The sequence below is a fragment of the Typopeltis vanoorti genome, chromosome 17 (assembly GCF_054136105.1).
Source record: "Typopeltis vanoorti isolate ZY-2024b chromosome 17, IOZ_Tvanoo_1.0, whole genome shotgun sequence".
Lineage (NCBI taxonomy): Eukaryota > Metazoa > Arthropoda > Arachnida > Uropygi > Thelyphonidae > Typopeltis > Typopeltis vanoorti.
The window spans coordinates 90,336,255-90,351,734 of record NC_143565.1 but is presented as its reverse complement, the minus strand read 5'-3'; the positions used below and the strand labels follow the sequence as shown (position 1 = coordinate 90,351,734).

The 15,480-nt window shown below is 37.6% G+C and overlaps 1 protein-coding gene across 1 annotated transcript in view; it reads right to left on the bottom strand.

The window, feature by feature from the left end:
* defl (Integrator complex subunit 7) overlaps positions 1-15,480 on the bottom strand; it is a 301,189-nt gene that overhangs the window by 154,382 nt on the left and 131,327 nt on the right. Inside the window, exon 12 of the mRNA XM_090407701.1 lies at positions 9,204-9,343. Within this exon, the coding sequence (XP_090263827.1) occupies positions 9,204-9,343 (140 nt within the window). The remainder of the gene's footprint in view (positions 1-9,203; positions 9,344-15,480) is intronic.

The following is a 15,480-nucleotide window of genomic DNA, read 5'->3' as shown; positions in this document are numbered from 1 at the left end:
GGTTCTCCGTTCACAACACAGTTGACATTTTCAATGATTCTACCTATTTTCATTGTCTTTGTCTTTTTATTACTGACCTTCATACCATATGTATTACAAGAGTTATTCACTTTAGTCAGGGAATCTTGCAAACTTGTAGCGGATTTATTTAGAAGTATAACATTGTCTGCAAAAAGCAAAGAGCTGACATTAACATCTCCAATTCTGGTATCATGTTTAATACCACTTTCCTTCAAAATGTGATCCATATAGATAATGAATAACAGAGGAGATAATGTACATCCTTGTCTCACACCAGATATAACATTAAACCACCTTCCTGTACTTCCATCAATTCTAACTGCTGACTTACAACTCAAATATAGACTAAGTATTGCTTGATATAATGCCCTATTCACACCATATAACTGTAGCGTATTGAATAGCTTCTCTCTTGGCACCTTGTCATATGCCTTTTCCAGATTGACAAAACTTAAATATAGATCTTTGTTATATTCCCATGCTTTTTCAACTATTTGTGGTAAAGTGAAGATATGATCCTGATAGCCTCTATTTGGCCTGAATCCAGTTTGTTCTTTACCAAGCTTTTCTTCCACAATTCTTCTCAACCGTTTCTCAAGTATACTTGCATAAATCTTGTCACAAACACTCAGTAGGGAAATACCTCTGTAATTCTTACATTCAGTTTTATTTCCCTTTTTATATATGGGTACTATGAAAGCTCTACTCCAATCATCGGGAATTCATCCCGCTGTCCAGGTTTTCTGAACTATGCATTGCAGCTACTGTAAAACGTTTATACGACCATACTTCACCATTTCTGGTCGAATATCATCTACATCTGCTGCCTTACCACATTTCAAGCCTTTGATGGTTTTTTCTACCTTCAAGTATGGATATGTATTCCTGACTGTATGCCTACTGAGTGTTTTTTACCACTGTGCTATCACCGCTTCTTTCATTTAGCAATTTTTCGAAGTAATTACTCCATACTTCAAGGATATCTTTGTCTCTTGTGTTCATGTCACCTTTATCATCTCTAACTACTTTTACAGCACTCTTTCCTCCATTCCTAAGCGTCTTCAACAACCTCCAGAATATCTTACCACCTTGTTGATATTTATTTTCTATGTTCTTGTCAAAGTCCTCCCATGACTTTTGTTTAGATAGTTTTACACAGTGTTTAGCTTTCTTACATTTGTCTCTATATTCTCTAAGAGCACAAGATAACTTATTTGCCAGGAACTTTTGATATGCTTTCTTCTTTTCCTTCACTGCCTCTAACTTCCTGTGTCCACCATGGAGTTCTTATTTTTCTATCCTTGCAGACAACCTCACCACATGCCTCTGGCTGAATCAATCAAGGTTTTCTTCAAGGTTTGCCACTCTAAAGTTTGGTTCCTGTTCTCAAACTCTTTCATTTTTTCTTCAATAATGTTTGTGTATTTTAGTCTACAGTTCACATCAGAGAGTTGCTCAACTCTTAATCGCTCTTTCTTACATGTTATTCTTTCAATATGAAATTCAATTTTATCCTGCTCAAGACTAAATATTGTTCACTTCCAATTTCAAATAATCTTACACTCTGGTGTGCTGTACAAGGGAGAAAACATCACTATCAACAATAACATAGTCAATGAGACTTTTGTTATTTCTTGCCTCTTCTCTCCATGTGAATTTGTGCACATTTTTATGTTGGAGTATGGTGTTAGTAATAGCTAGTCTGTGTCCTGAGGAGAAATCCAACAGGTATTTGCCATTATTATTAGCTTTACTCTTTTCTCCAAATTTTCCCGAAATATTTTTGTATGTCTGACAATCATATCCTACTCTGCTAATTAGATCCCCAACAAAGATCAACTTTTCCTTTTTCATTGTGTCAATTGCTTTCTCTAAAGCATTAAAAAATTCCTCCACTTCTTCCTTAGTAGAACCTTTGGGCCATAGGCACAAATAAGTCTCATTGTCCAATTCCCCATTCTGATATTTGCATTTGCCCACATCACTCTACTTGAGCCTGCCTGCCATTCAAGAAGATTAGGCTCGTATTTTGTGTTGAATACTATGGCTACTCCTTCTTTTGCTCGATTGTCATTGCCTGAATATAACATTTTATATTTATTGCTCAGAAAGATTTCACCAGTTTTTGACTTTTTTGTTTCAGTCACCACTATTATGTCGATCTGGTACTTATCTAATTCCTCAGCTAGCTCCATTTCTTTGCCATTCATTCTTATGTTGATAGTACTGATCTTTAACTCTGGTGATGTTGAGTTGAGGTGTGCTTTCAGATTTGTTCCTGTAGCTGACATTTTTTGCTGTTTACACTGGTTCCCTGGCGGGAAACAATGGGGGCCTTGTTTAACCGGGCGACGCCCCAGCTAGCATGAAATTTTTTAATGTTATTGTACCATTAAGTTGTATATTGGTTTGAGCCAATAAGAATACAATTTGGTCGGCTAAATCCCAAATTGCCAGCCCATCCTTGTTCGTTCAGTATCCAGGTAGATACCCAACAGGGTGCACCACGAGAAGGTGAGAACTGGACATTAGGTCAGAAGCCCTGATCGGTTCTCCGCATTCCTTTAAAGGTTATGCCGAGGTCTCCTCTCAGTTATACAGCTTTGACCCTTAAACACCCCTCAGTTGTCTATTTCCATATTTAACTTACCATCTTCACTAAAAATCGTGCCTCAGTAGCTGAAATGTTTTAATTGTTCTATAAGTTCTCCATTCACAATGCAGTTGATATTTTCAATGTTTCTGCCTATTTTCAATGCCTTTGTCTTTTTAATGCTGACCTTCATATCATATCATATCTATTACAACAGTTATTCAATTTAGTCAGGGAATCTTGCAGACTTGTAGCAGATTTATTAAGAAGTATAACATCATCCACATAAAGCAAAGAGATCAACATCCCCAATTTTGATTTCAGGTTTAATACCACTTTCCTTCATAATGTGATCCATATAGATAATGAATAACAGAGGGGATAATGTACATCCCTGTCTGACATGAGATTTAACATTAAACCATCTTCCTGTACTTCCTTCAATTCTAACTGCTGACTTACAACTCAAATAGAGACTAAGTATTGATTGATATAATGCCCCATTAACACCATATAACTGTAGCGTTTTTGGAATAGCTTCTCTCTTGGCAGCTTGTCATATGCCTTTTCTTGATCTATAAAACTTAAATATAGATTGTTGTTATATTTCCATGATTTCTCAACTATCTGTCGTAAAGTGAAAATCTGATCCTGACAGCCTCTATTTGGCCTGAATCCAGCTTGTTCTTCACCAAGCTTCTCTTCCACAATCCTTCTCAAACATCTCTCAAGTATACTTGCATAAATCTTACCAGGAACACTCAGTAATGAAGTGCCACTGTAATTCTCATATTCAGTTTTATTTCTCTTTTTTATATATGGGTACTATGAGAGCTCTACTCCAATAATCTGGAATTTGTCCCTCTGTCCAAGCCTTCTGAACTATGCAGTGCAGCCACTGTACGACTTTTATACCTTCATACTTGAGCATTTCTAGTCGAATAGCATCTACTCCTGCTGCCTTTCCACATTTCAAGATTTTGATGGCTCTTTCTACTTTGAGAATTATTATTATTAATATTATTTCGGGCGACTCCAGGAGTCCTTAGACTCATCGAGGGAGGCCCTAAACATCATGTCCACACAACTATGGGATTACATTCTCACAGTATCTATCATAACTTGCCTTGAACTCGTTCACCGTCATAGCACCCACAACAGACTCTGGCAGCTTATTCCACTCATTTACCACTCTAAAAGTAAAGAACCCAGTTCTAACACCCCTACTAACCACACTCTTGCCCAGCTTCCATAGGTGTCCCCTAGTTCTCCCACCACCAGTCCTGATCTCAAAAATATCCTCTGAATTAATCCTATAGAATCCCTTTAGCAATTTGAATGTCTCAATCATATCTCCCCTTTTCCGCCTATCAACTAGTTTCTGCAACCCACAAATCTTCAACCTATTCTCATATGGTTCATTCCATAGACCTGTTATCATCTTAGTCACTCTCCTCTGGATCCTCTCCACCTCCTCCCCATCAAGAAGGAACCGAGGTGACCAAATCTGGGCACAGTAGTCGAGATGAGGTCTTATCAAGGCTCAGTACAGAGGTACAATAACTTGCTTGTCTCTGCTCGTGAAGGTATTTTTCAACAACCAAGTGAGTTGATGAGCTGATTTAGCTACTTTTGCAATGTGCCCCCTAAACTTCATCTCCCTATCCACCAACACTCCCAAGTCCCTGGCCTCAATCTCCTGGAGTACAGTTCCACCAATGAGGTATACTGCTGCTAATCTTTTCACCCCAAAATGCATAACATTACATTTTGTCACATTAAATTCACATCCATTCTCCTTAGCTCAGAACTCCAATATATCTAAGTCATCCTGCAAGACTTTGACAACTTCTGCATTCACTATTGCATTACCCAGCTTTGCATCATCAGCGAACAAATGAATTGTTCCACTTAGATCCTTCCCTATATCGTTAATGAACAGATTAAACAGCAGTGGTCCAAGAACAGAACCCTGCGGCAACCCACTAATCACAGGCCGTCTTTTGGACTCTACTCCTGAATAAACTACTCTTTGATATCTCTCCATCAACCAACCACCTATCCATCTCACCAACCCTATATCCATTCCCATATGTTGTAGTTTACGGATTAGTATTCCATGTGGTATCCTGTCAAACGCCTTTGCCAGGTCCTGCAGTATCACTGTAAACCCATTTCCCTTATCCAGTTCAGCCGTCACCTTGTTATAAAACTTGAGCAAGTTACTGAAGCATGATCTACCCTTCACAAATGGATATGTATTCCTGACTGCATGCCTGGTCAGTGTTTTTTTACCACAGTGCTGTCATCACTACTTGTTTCATTTAGCACTTTTTCAAAGTAATTACTCCATACTTAAAAGAATATCTTTTTCTCCTGTTTTCACCTTTATCATCTCTAATTCCTTTTACAGCACTCTTTCCTCCATTTCTGAGCTTCTTCAACAACCTCCAGAATATCTTGTCACCTTCTTGATATTTATTTGTTATGTTCTTGCCAATGTCCTCCCATGACTTTTGTTTAGTCGGTTTTACACAGTGTTTAGCTTTCTTACATTTGTCTCTGTATTCTCTAAGAGCACAAGATGACTTATTTGCCAGGAACTTTTGATATGCTTTCTTCTTTTCCTTCAGTGCCTCTTTAACTTCCTGTGTCCACCATGTAGTTCTGATTTTTCTATGCTTGCACACAACCTCACCACATGCCTCTCTGGCTGAATCAATCAGTGTTTTCTTCAGGGCTTGCCACTGAATCTCCAAGGTTTGGTTTCTGTTCTCAAACTCTTTCATTTTTTCTTGAATAATGTTTGTGTATTTTCCAAATTGGGAAAATTTGGAGAAAAGAGCAGAAATCCAACAGGTATTTGCCATTATTATTAGATTTGCTCTTTTCTCCAAATTTTCCCAAAATATTTTTGCATGTCTGACAATCATTTCCTACTCTGCTATTTAGATCCCCAACAAGGAGACCAACTTTACCTTTTTCATTGTGTCAGTTACTTTCACTAAAGCCTCAAAATATTCCTCCACTTCTACCTTAGTAGAACCTTCTGTGGGACCATAGGCACAAATAAGTCTCATTGTCCAGTTCCCCATTCTGATATTTGCCCATATCGCTCTACTTGAGACTGCCTGCCATTCAAGAAGATTAGTCTCGTATTTAGTGTTGAATACTATGGCTACTCCTTCTTTTCCTTGTTTGTCATTGCCTGTATAATTATATATTGCTAATCCTTTGGAAGGATAAAGACAAGAATTTAATTTCTTGTCATAATTTACATTCTAACTCAGCAACTTACAACAATTTTATTTCATGGGGTATAAAAAAAGGAGCGATAATATTCTTTTTGAAACTGCTAGTCATAAGTTATATTGATAAAGTTAAACAACTGCGTAGCCTTAAAATGGCAATGAAAACTGAGTACATGCAAATAACTGACCTTGCTGAATTCCAGCTGTCTGCACAACAAAATCCTTTGTCAATATCTTCACATTGATAGGCCTGTTTGTGACCCAAAATATATCTTCCAAACAGCAGGCATTAAGCCACTAGACTGAAGGAAAGAATGTAGGTGTTGAGCAGTGCAGTTATACTATTCAGAGGAAAGAACAAACCACTGTGATATTTGACACTTGATACTTCACCACAATAAAAGTGGTTTCACCACTTTTATTGTGGTTTCACCACTTTTATTGTGGTTTCACCACTTTCATTTTCACCACTTTCACCGAACGTTTTAAGATACTTCAATCCTCCAATAAAAGTGGTGAAACCACTTTGATTGGAGGACTGAAGTATCTTAAAACTTTTGTGTTTGGACTTGACAGAAAAGTTTGGTTTACTTTTTTTTTTAAAGTCATTTACAAATATTTACAATATGGTGTAAAGTTTTAATTATATTGGACTTATGTAGAGAACCATTTTTTGAGGGTATATCTCTAAACAGTATATGTGTTATATTAGACCAGGGCCGGTGCGAGAGTATCTGATGCCCTTAGGCAAAGAAAATGTAGGTGCCCCTATACATTCTCTCTCTATATATATTTTGTCATACTCACACAAGCACACGTACACCTACACATGTGGATATTTATAAAAATAATATCATTATGAACATTAAAAAAAATTATTTTTTTAATGTTATTTATTTTCCAGGAGGAAAAATCTCTGCACTTGAGGTTAAGTATAGAAAGAGCAGAGGAGTGGAAGAAATAGAGAAAGGCGAAAATAATGTAGGATCATCAGCGAGCACCATGACGACTTGATTTATTTCAGTTTTTTATTATTAATCAAGGTTTTACTAATTTTTTTCAAAGGTTGTAATTCTTCCCCGAACTATGTAGCAAAATCTGGTGCCCCAAAGTCTTAGCGCCCCTAGGCAATTGCCTAGGTTCACCTAATGATAAAACCGGCCCTGTATTGGACTAAACTTATTGGTAATGCTTGAGGTTTCTAAGTCATTTAGCAAATAACTAAGCTACCAGCTTTCTGCAAGGTGTGCTTGGAGTGAGTCCAAGTAGCAGTCTCTGGAAAGTATTGATAAGACTAAGAGTCACAAACGAGAGCTGAGTGAAATTTTGCATGGTTTAGCAATGAATCCATTACTACACATGGTATGTCCCTTCTAGTTTCAACTTGCTTTAAAGAACAGCAAAACAAATTAGGTTTTCTTTTTCACCTCTGAACAACTATTAACTCTATATAATCAGAGACCTGTCCATCCGCTGAATCTCTGAAAAACAGATCTAACTTGTTCTTATCTTTACTGGCCCATTTTAATTAGGCTGAATGTAGTCTCACAAATATTTTGCTGTCTTATATTCTTCTTATACAAGTATCCCTTGCTTAACACAGGATTTGATTAATGCGGCAAAATTAATTGCAGCAATCCTTTGATATACGGGGCAAGAGTTCTGATTAATGTGCCTTTAACCCTGCAGAGCTCGCAGCTGATCTGACAGATACATGCAAAATGTTTAATATAAATATTCTTACACAATTCAGTGTATAGCTTGGAGGTCATGAGTAGCTGTACATTCATATGTTACGAGTGATATTCCGCACTGTTTTTTTGCTGTCAGTTTGGATTTAACACGTTATGTAAAGGTTTGTGATATTTGACAGTAAATTGTGTCTGAGAGATACCGCGACCTCCGATGTCAGTATAGTATGGTTTAGTTGTTTTTTATTCTTTGTTCAATAATTTCTAGACTGTAGCTGAAAACAACAAATAAACTCATGTATTACTGAAATAGAGAGCCAAAGGCTTATTTATCATACATGTCCTCTAGGAGATGTGCTTTACATTATGGAAAATACTAAGGAAAGTGATCTGGAGCTTACTCCACCTTTACTACGAGTTGCCAATAAGGTTGCTTATGCTTGCATCCACCGAAACGTTTAGTTTCTATATATTCGGCACGAAACTCTTGTAGTTTCTATATTCGGCTATGAAATAATGTTGGATTCAATATCCACTTAATTTGTACCATCATGTATTATATTTGCAGTGTTTTTTCTTTATGTTTTATTGCTTGTTTGCCAAGGTCTGGAAAGTCATTTTGCTTGTTATCGTAGAATTTATGCCGATAAGAAAAAAATTAAAATTGTTCAAACGACTCTTGATAACTTCTTTAATTGCAGTAAATAATGTAGGTACAAGTATCTATTAAATATTTACTTTTCATTCCTTTATCTTTCCTAAAAGAGTACCATACAAAACGAATTATTAATACAGTAATCGATCATGGACGAATTGTAATTTTTACCATTGATTATTAGATTTAATTAACGCGGTAACATCGATGGATTAATTATCCGCATTAATCGGGGGATACCTGTATTCTAGAATTCAAGAAGAAACTTTCCTACAGACTTTATTAATCTTTTTGATCCTATGTTTAATAATGATAGTTCAAAATATCAGAGAAAGGTTTTACAAATGCACTGAAAAAATGAGTTCTCCAATCTTACACACTGTTACATATGTTTTGAGTAACGCATCTAAATCACCTTTACTTCTTACCATTCCATTCATTTGGCTATGTGAATGAGGCATTGGTAGTTTAGTCTAGAATTCCCTGTGAACAGAATTATAAGTCTTGCTCCAAAAAATTAACAGAGACCATCAAAGAATTCAACTTATCTTGGAATGTGAATCTAAAAATCAATTTCCCCTTTTAGATCTACTAATTCTCAGACAACCAGATGGCAGCTTTTGGCTTTGGTCTACAGAAAGAAACTATAAAAATGTCCTTATAAAAGGACATCTGTGTAACTGTATTTTACAGATGGCCTTTTATAACAAGAACTCCAAGCTCATCAAATCCCATAGTCTTCATTTCTGGTCTCCTCAATAAAACACTTGCAAGATCTCCACTTCATATATTTAAAATTTATCAGGAAAATTAGCTAAATGAATTGGTCACAATCACATTTATAGAATATAAAGGTCACTTTCTGACCAATTCACAAAGCCATCCTAATAGGCATAAAATTTACAAAACTCATCTAAAAAGCTCACCTTTGGTGCAAACAAATATATTTTTAATAAAAATGGAAACAATTTAAGTTTTGTCAATATCCTTACTATTGCTTGAACATTCTTTGAATCTTTGCACGAGAACTCCAGGATTTTTGTAACTAGTTCAGTCTGCCAGCATCTCATTACACCTGCCCTTTTGTTTCCTAAGGCACAGAGAGCTTCACATAAAGGTACAACATATTCATCTGAAAGAATAATCATTAAAATACCATATTAATTCCAGATCACCAGATTCCAAAAGTTCAATATAATTCAATAATTCTATTAATGACAAAACTGATAGGACTTTTATATTACTTTTACTCCCTTAATAAAAAGAGATAAAGAATCTACAATCATCCCTCCTCCCCTTCATGCACACACACACACACAACACAGCTTTGTTAGCACACAAAAAAACAAAAAACAAAGCTATGTGAAAAAGAAACAGGAAAGAGTAACTTTTTCACAAAATGTTGCTTGACTGATACATCTGTAAGGAAAGTAATGGTGGTATCATCTTGTACTAACTATGAACAGATCCCATGCCTCCATGGTGTAGCTGGTAGTGATGATGTGCAATGGCTGGAAAGAAATAGCTTTGAATCCTTTAAGATGGCACATATGAGGAGGATGAACTATATGTAAATAGTGCATTTTCAAGTTTTTGTGGTATTTAAAAAACCTTGTAGTGCAATCATATCAAACTTCAAGATTCTCAAATCAATTTAAGTTAATCACTAAGGCAATGATATTCATGTGAACTTAAATAAGACCAAAATTCCCATCTTATTTCATGCAAGAAAAATTATACTCCACCATCTTCCTCACCTTTCATAATACCCACATCTCCAACAAGATTAAGAGCAGATTTTTCTTATCTCCTTTAGCTGACTTGCACTTTTAGCCCTCTTTCGTGCCTCTGTCAGAGGCACTGCCAATTCTCTTGCACATGAGCCAACATTCCATCCAGTCCTCTACTGTATTCATGTTGATATTTTTTCAATATGCTGATTAATGTTTACCTCACTTTTTACATCATTCTCTGTCACATCAGCAACTGCAAAATCTCCATTTGGATGATGCACCCTTGTGAGGTAATCACTCAAGTAACAACTATTTCTTCTGTATCTGTCACTCTCTTACCATTAGCAATGATTAAAGTCATCCTTCCATAATCATTCTTCTTCTTCTTACTTGCTACACAGTGAAAAAATTCTTTTGGATTTACTTTGGTCTATTTAGCTAATTTTCTCTAATAATCGAATTTGACCTTTCTTACCATACTAGTTACCTTTCTTGCCTGTACTTTGTAGTGCTCATGAGTATGCTCATCATCATTCTCTTTATGTTCCCTTCACAATATCTTCTTTTTTGCAGCTCCTGCTTTATATCTCTACTCATCGACTTAATCCCCAATTGTTTTATCCTCCTGACTGAGAATACAGTCTGATACTGCTTCTCTCAAACAATCCCTGACCACTTCCCTTGACATTTTTCCACTGTAACTTCTCAAGCCATGGCACTGCTCCAAGATGCCTCCTAAGTCTGTCATAATTATCTGCATTATAATTCAACATAAATGCTTTCCTGACAAGAGAATTCCATATGTTTAGCAACCTCCCCAAACAAGACTGCATGGTCATTTTCACCAAATGAGGCAGAGTCTACCTTGTGGATATATCTTCTAATGCTATTACCAGATCCAGCATTCTCATACCCCTGTCCCCTCCATTACATGCTGTTTCAAATAATTATCCTTTAGCAACTGTATAAATTCCACCTTTATCTTGTCAAGCCTCCTATCCCCTCCCTCCAATCTGTCCCCATAGTGGAAGTCTCACATAATAATTGCTTGGTATGCACTCAATGTGCTAATCTGCCAATGCATGGCATTTGTATTTTCCTGTGGAACCCCCCCCCCCCTTGGTCTACAGCAGCATACAACAATATTTGGGTCATCGCACGCATAATCATCAAGTTAAAAATTAAACTGCAGCTGAAGCTTGTATACGTTTGTATTTGGTTGCCTTATTCTTTAGACAGAAGAATTTTTTTTTTTTTTAGATTATTTCCTGTCATTTTATTAATCATGGCACCATATTTATTTGGCAGATTGAGAGTATTTTTTTTACAATTTCAGATAGTTTTAACCTGGCATTAGTAAGGTGGGGTGTCACAGATCCCAAAGATTTTAAATTGACTAACTTTTTAACAACACGTGGCAGTGAGTCATGCCTCAGTATAGCTTCCCCTCCCATAACCTGCTACTCGACGCCATAGACGACAGGCTGTTGGGTGCAAGCAAGTTTAGTGTGCAGAGGTGTAAAGTGTGCTGGGGTCCACCAGACCCCACCTTACCAAAAGTGTGACTATATTTACTTCCGAAACACAAGCTGTTTTCATGTATATTCTACTAAAATATTATCGTTACTATTGTCTTCTATATTTTTACATACCAACTATAATCAAATATCTTTTCGTAAAGTCGCCGTGTTTTCGTCGGGAAGTCGCCGCTAGATGAATTCGTAATGTGTAGTGTTAGTGCAAGCTCCAGATAAGATAAGTATCATTTTCAGTTATCGATACAAATTAATATTGTGTAGTTTTGTTTTGTTTGCCTTGCGTATTTTAGTGCGTCTATTTTTGGTGTGTTATAACGTATAATTTGACAAAACACGTTACAGATAAGTATGGCACCTGTGCGAAGGAAAATGGCGGCCAGTAATGAAGGTTCGCCATCGTTATCAAAGAACGGTAGCATAAAAGAAATGAGTCAGTGTACTAGCTGTGAAATGTACGCTTTGCGGAGTGCGGTTGGAGTGTGGTTAGATGATAATAAAGGATTGAATGTGTGTAGAAAATGTAGGGAGAATGCGGAATTGAAGTGTATTTCGGATCGTGAGTGTGATATTTTTGTCAACCTTCAGAATGAAGGAAATAGGGATATGACAAGAAACGGCAAGGTTGTACATGAAAATTGTGAGAGTGTGAATGTAGAAAGTGTGAATGATAGTATAAATGGTTTCTCAGAGAACAAAAAAGATGAGATAGATGCATTGAGTGAGATCGCGTTGTTGAATAGTGCGATAGAAAGAGCAAAACAGCAGCTAGAGTGCATGAACAAAAGTAGACTGAATGAACCAACCAATAATAAAAGGTATGACAGGATAAATAGACGTATGAATGTGAACATGAACAAAATGAAGGATAGAGTGCTGTATGGAGACTCGTTAGTACGAGGTGTGTTAGTAGAGGATTTGACAAAATCGTACCAACCTGGTGCGACCATAAAGGACGTAACTGCGTCTATTAGAGAGCAAAAGGAAAGGGTGAAAGAAATGATTGTTGTGGCAGGTACGAATGATTTGAAAGGAGATAAAATGGAAATGATAGAAGACCTGAATGAATTGTTTGAGGTAGCAAAAGAAAAGAGTGAGAGAGTTAGAATGATTAGTCTTTTGCCACGGTATGACAGTGAAATGTTTAAAAGGAGGGCTATAATTGCAAATGACTTTATGCGTGGGTTATGTATGACGAGTGGTGTGGAATTTGTGGATGTGTGGAGTGAGTTTGATGGGTGAAAGGATCTATATAAGATGGATGGCTTGCATTTGAATGGTTACGGTGTAAGAAGACTTGAGAAAGTGTTGCTGAATGTAGCGGATGTGCAAATTCAGGGAAACTAGATTAATTAAGGGGGGGGGGTTAGATATACAGTCCTTAGGGAGGCAGTTGAATGTATGAATGAATATAATATGCCCAAGCGAATAAGGACAACAAATCAGAGTGGGATAGTTAATATAAGGCATCAAGGTAGGGTTGGGGCTAATGGGAGTCTTAAATTCATGTACACTAATGCTAGGTGTATTAGGAACAAGAAGGAAGAGTTTTTGGCCATGGTTGGCACTTCCAGACCACAGGTTATAGGTATTAGTGAAACATGGCTGACTGTAGATGATATAACTAGTGGGATTGAATGTGATGGGTATAGTGTGTTCAGGAATGACAGAGAGAATAAAATGGGGGGAGGAGTATTGTTGATGATAGCTGATGAGCTCCAGCCAAGGAGAATAGAAGTTGAATTGCAGGATAGAGAAAAGAGCACATTTGAGGCCATTTGGTGTGAGATTGTGGCTAGCAGAACTAAATATACAATTGGGTGCTGCTATAGACCAGGTGATGGAAAAGATGGTGGTGATAGTATGCACAAGCAAATAGAAGAAATGGGTGGAAGGAGGGTGATTATTATGGGAGATTTCAACTATGGTCACATTGATTGGAGTGAGGAGAGGACACACGGGAGGAAGGAACTGGATTTTATGCGGTTATTAAGGGATAACTATCTGCGACAGCATGTAATGGAAAATACTAGGGGTCAGAGAGTGCTTGACCTAGTAATTACATCTGAGGATTTGGCTGTAACAAATATGACCACATTGCCACCAATCGGTGAGAGTGATCATAGGGTCTTAACTTGGGAGGTGGCTAAAGGTGTAGAATTTTCAATCAAGACAGGGCACATGTGGAATTATCGGGCTGGAAAGTATGACAAACTTAGGAGTTTGATTGGTTCAGTGCCATGGCATGTACAACTGCAAGGACTAGAAGTTGATAGTGCATGGGAGGTAGTTAAGAAGTGCTTGCATGAAGCAATGGCTGACTGTATACCTAGAGTCCGAATAATAAATCAAGTAGGGGTTAAATGGATGAATAACACCATTAAGCTTGAGTTGCAAAAAAAGAAACAACTATGGAGGGAATTTAAGGAGAAGGGTGACCGGCAGGCACATGAACGGTATAAAGCGCAGGCCAGAAGGGTGACGAGTGTGGTAAGAAAAGCAAAAGCGGATTACGAAAGAACATTGGCCATGCAGGCTAAAGAGAATCCTAAACAGTTTTTTAGATATGTAGCAAGTAAAAGGAAAAATGTACATGGCAGATTGATTTTAAAGAATGCCGATGGTAGGGAGGTAACTGAATCAGTTGAGATAGTTGAGTTACTGAGTGAGCACTTTGCAAAAGTATATCATCCAGGTGGTGACATTGCAGAAACGAATAAACCAGTAGATTATACGGGAATTGTGGTTAATGAAGTGGAGGTGAGTAGTCTATTGCATAACCTCAATGTCAATACATCTGTGGGATTGGATGGTATACCAGCTCGTGTTGTACGAGAAGCAGCTAAAGAATTGTCAGTACCCTTGACCATTTTGTTTAATTTGAGTCTCGGGTCTGGGTTAGTCCCGAGCGGGCGGAAAGAGGGGAAAATAGTTCCACTGCATAAAGGTGGTTCCAAGACTGCTGTTGTAAATTACCGACCGATTAGCATATCAGGAATCATTGTCAAGGTCTTAGAGAAAATAGTCAAGAGGAAAATACAAGATTGGATAGAAAAAAATGGGATACTGTATCGGGGACAGCATGGTTTTGTGAAGGGTAGGTCATGCCTCAGTAACTTGCTCACGTATTATAACACAGTGATGGCTGAACTGGATAAGGGTAATGGGTTTACGGTGATTCTACTGGACCTTGCCAAGGCCTTTGACAGGATTCCACATGGAATTCTAATCAGTAAATTGCAGCATATGGGAATGGACATAGGGTTGGTGAGATGGATAGGAGGGTGGTTGACGGAGAGATATCAGAGTGGTTTACTCGGGAGTAGAGTCCACAAGACGGCCTGTGACTAGTGGTGTGCCACAAGGATCTGTTCTTGGACCACTGCTGTTTAATTTGTTCATAAATGATATAGGAAATGATCTGAGAGGAACAGTTCATTTGTTTGCGGATGATGCAAAGTTGGGTAGGGCAATAGTGAATGCAGATGACGTCAAAATTTTGCAGGATGATTTGGATAGATTGGAGGTCTGGGCTAAGGAGAATGGATGTCAGTTTAATGTGGCAAAATGTAAGGTTATGCATTTTGGGGTGAAAAGATTGGCGGCAGTTTACTGCATTGGTGGAACCCTGCTCCAGGAAATTGATGAGGCACGAGATTTAGGAGTGTTGGTAGATAAGGAATTGAAATTTAGGGGACACATTGCAAAAGTGACCAAAACAGCTCATCAAATCACTTGGTTGCTGAAGAATACGTTGACAAGCAGAGACAAGCAGGTTATTGTTCCTCTGTATCGAGCCTTGATAAGACCCCATCTAGACTACTGTGCTCAGATTTGGTCACCTAGGTTTCTTCTTGATGGGGAGGAGGTGGAGAGGATCCAGAGGCGAGTGACCAAGATGATAGCAGGTCTGTGGAATGAACCGTATGAGAACAGGTTGAGGATTTGTGGGTTGCAAAAATTGGTTGATAGGCGGAGGAGGGGAGATATGATTGAGACAT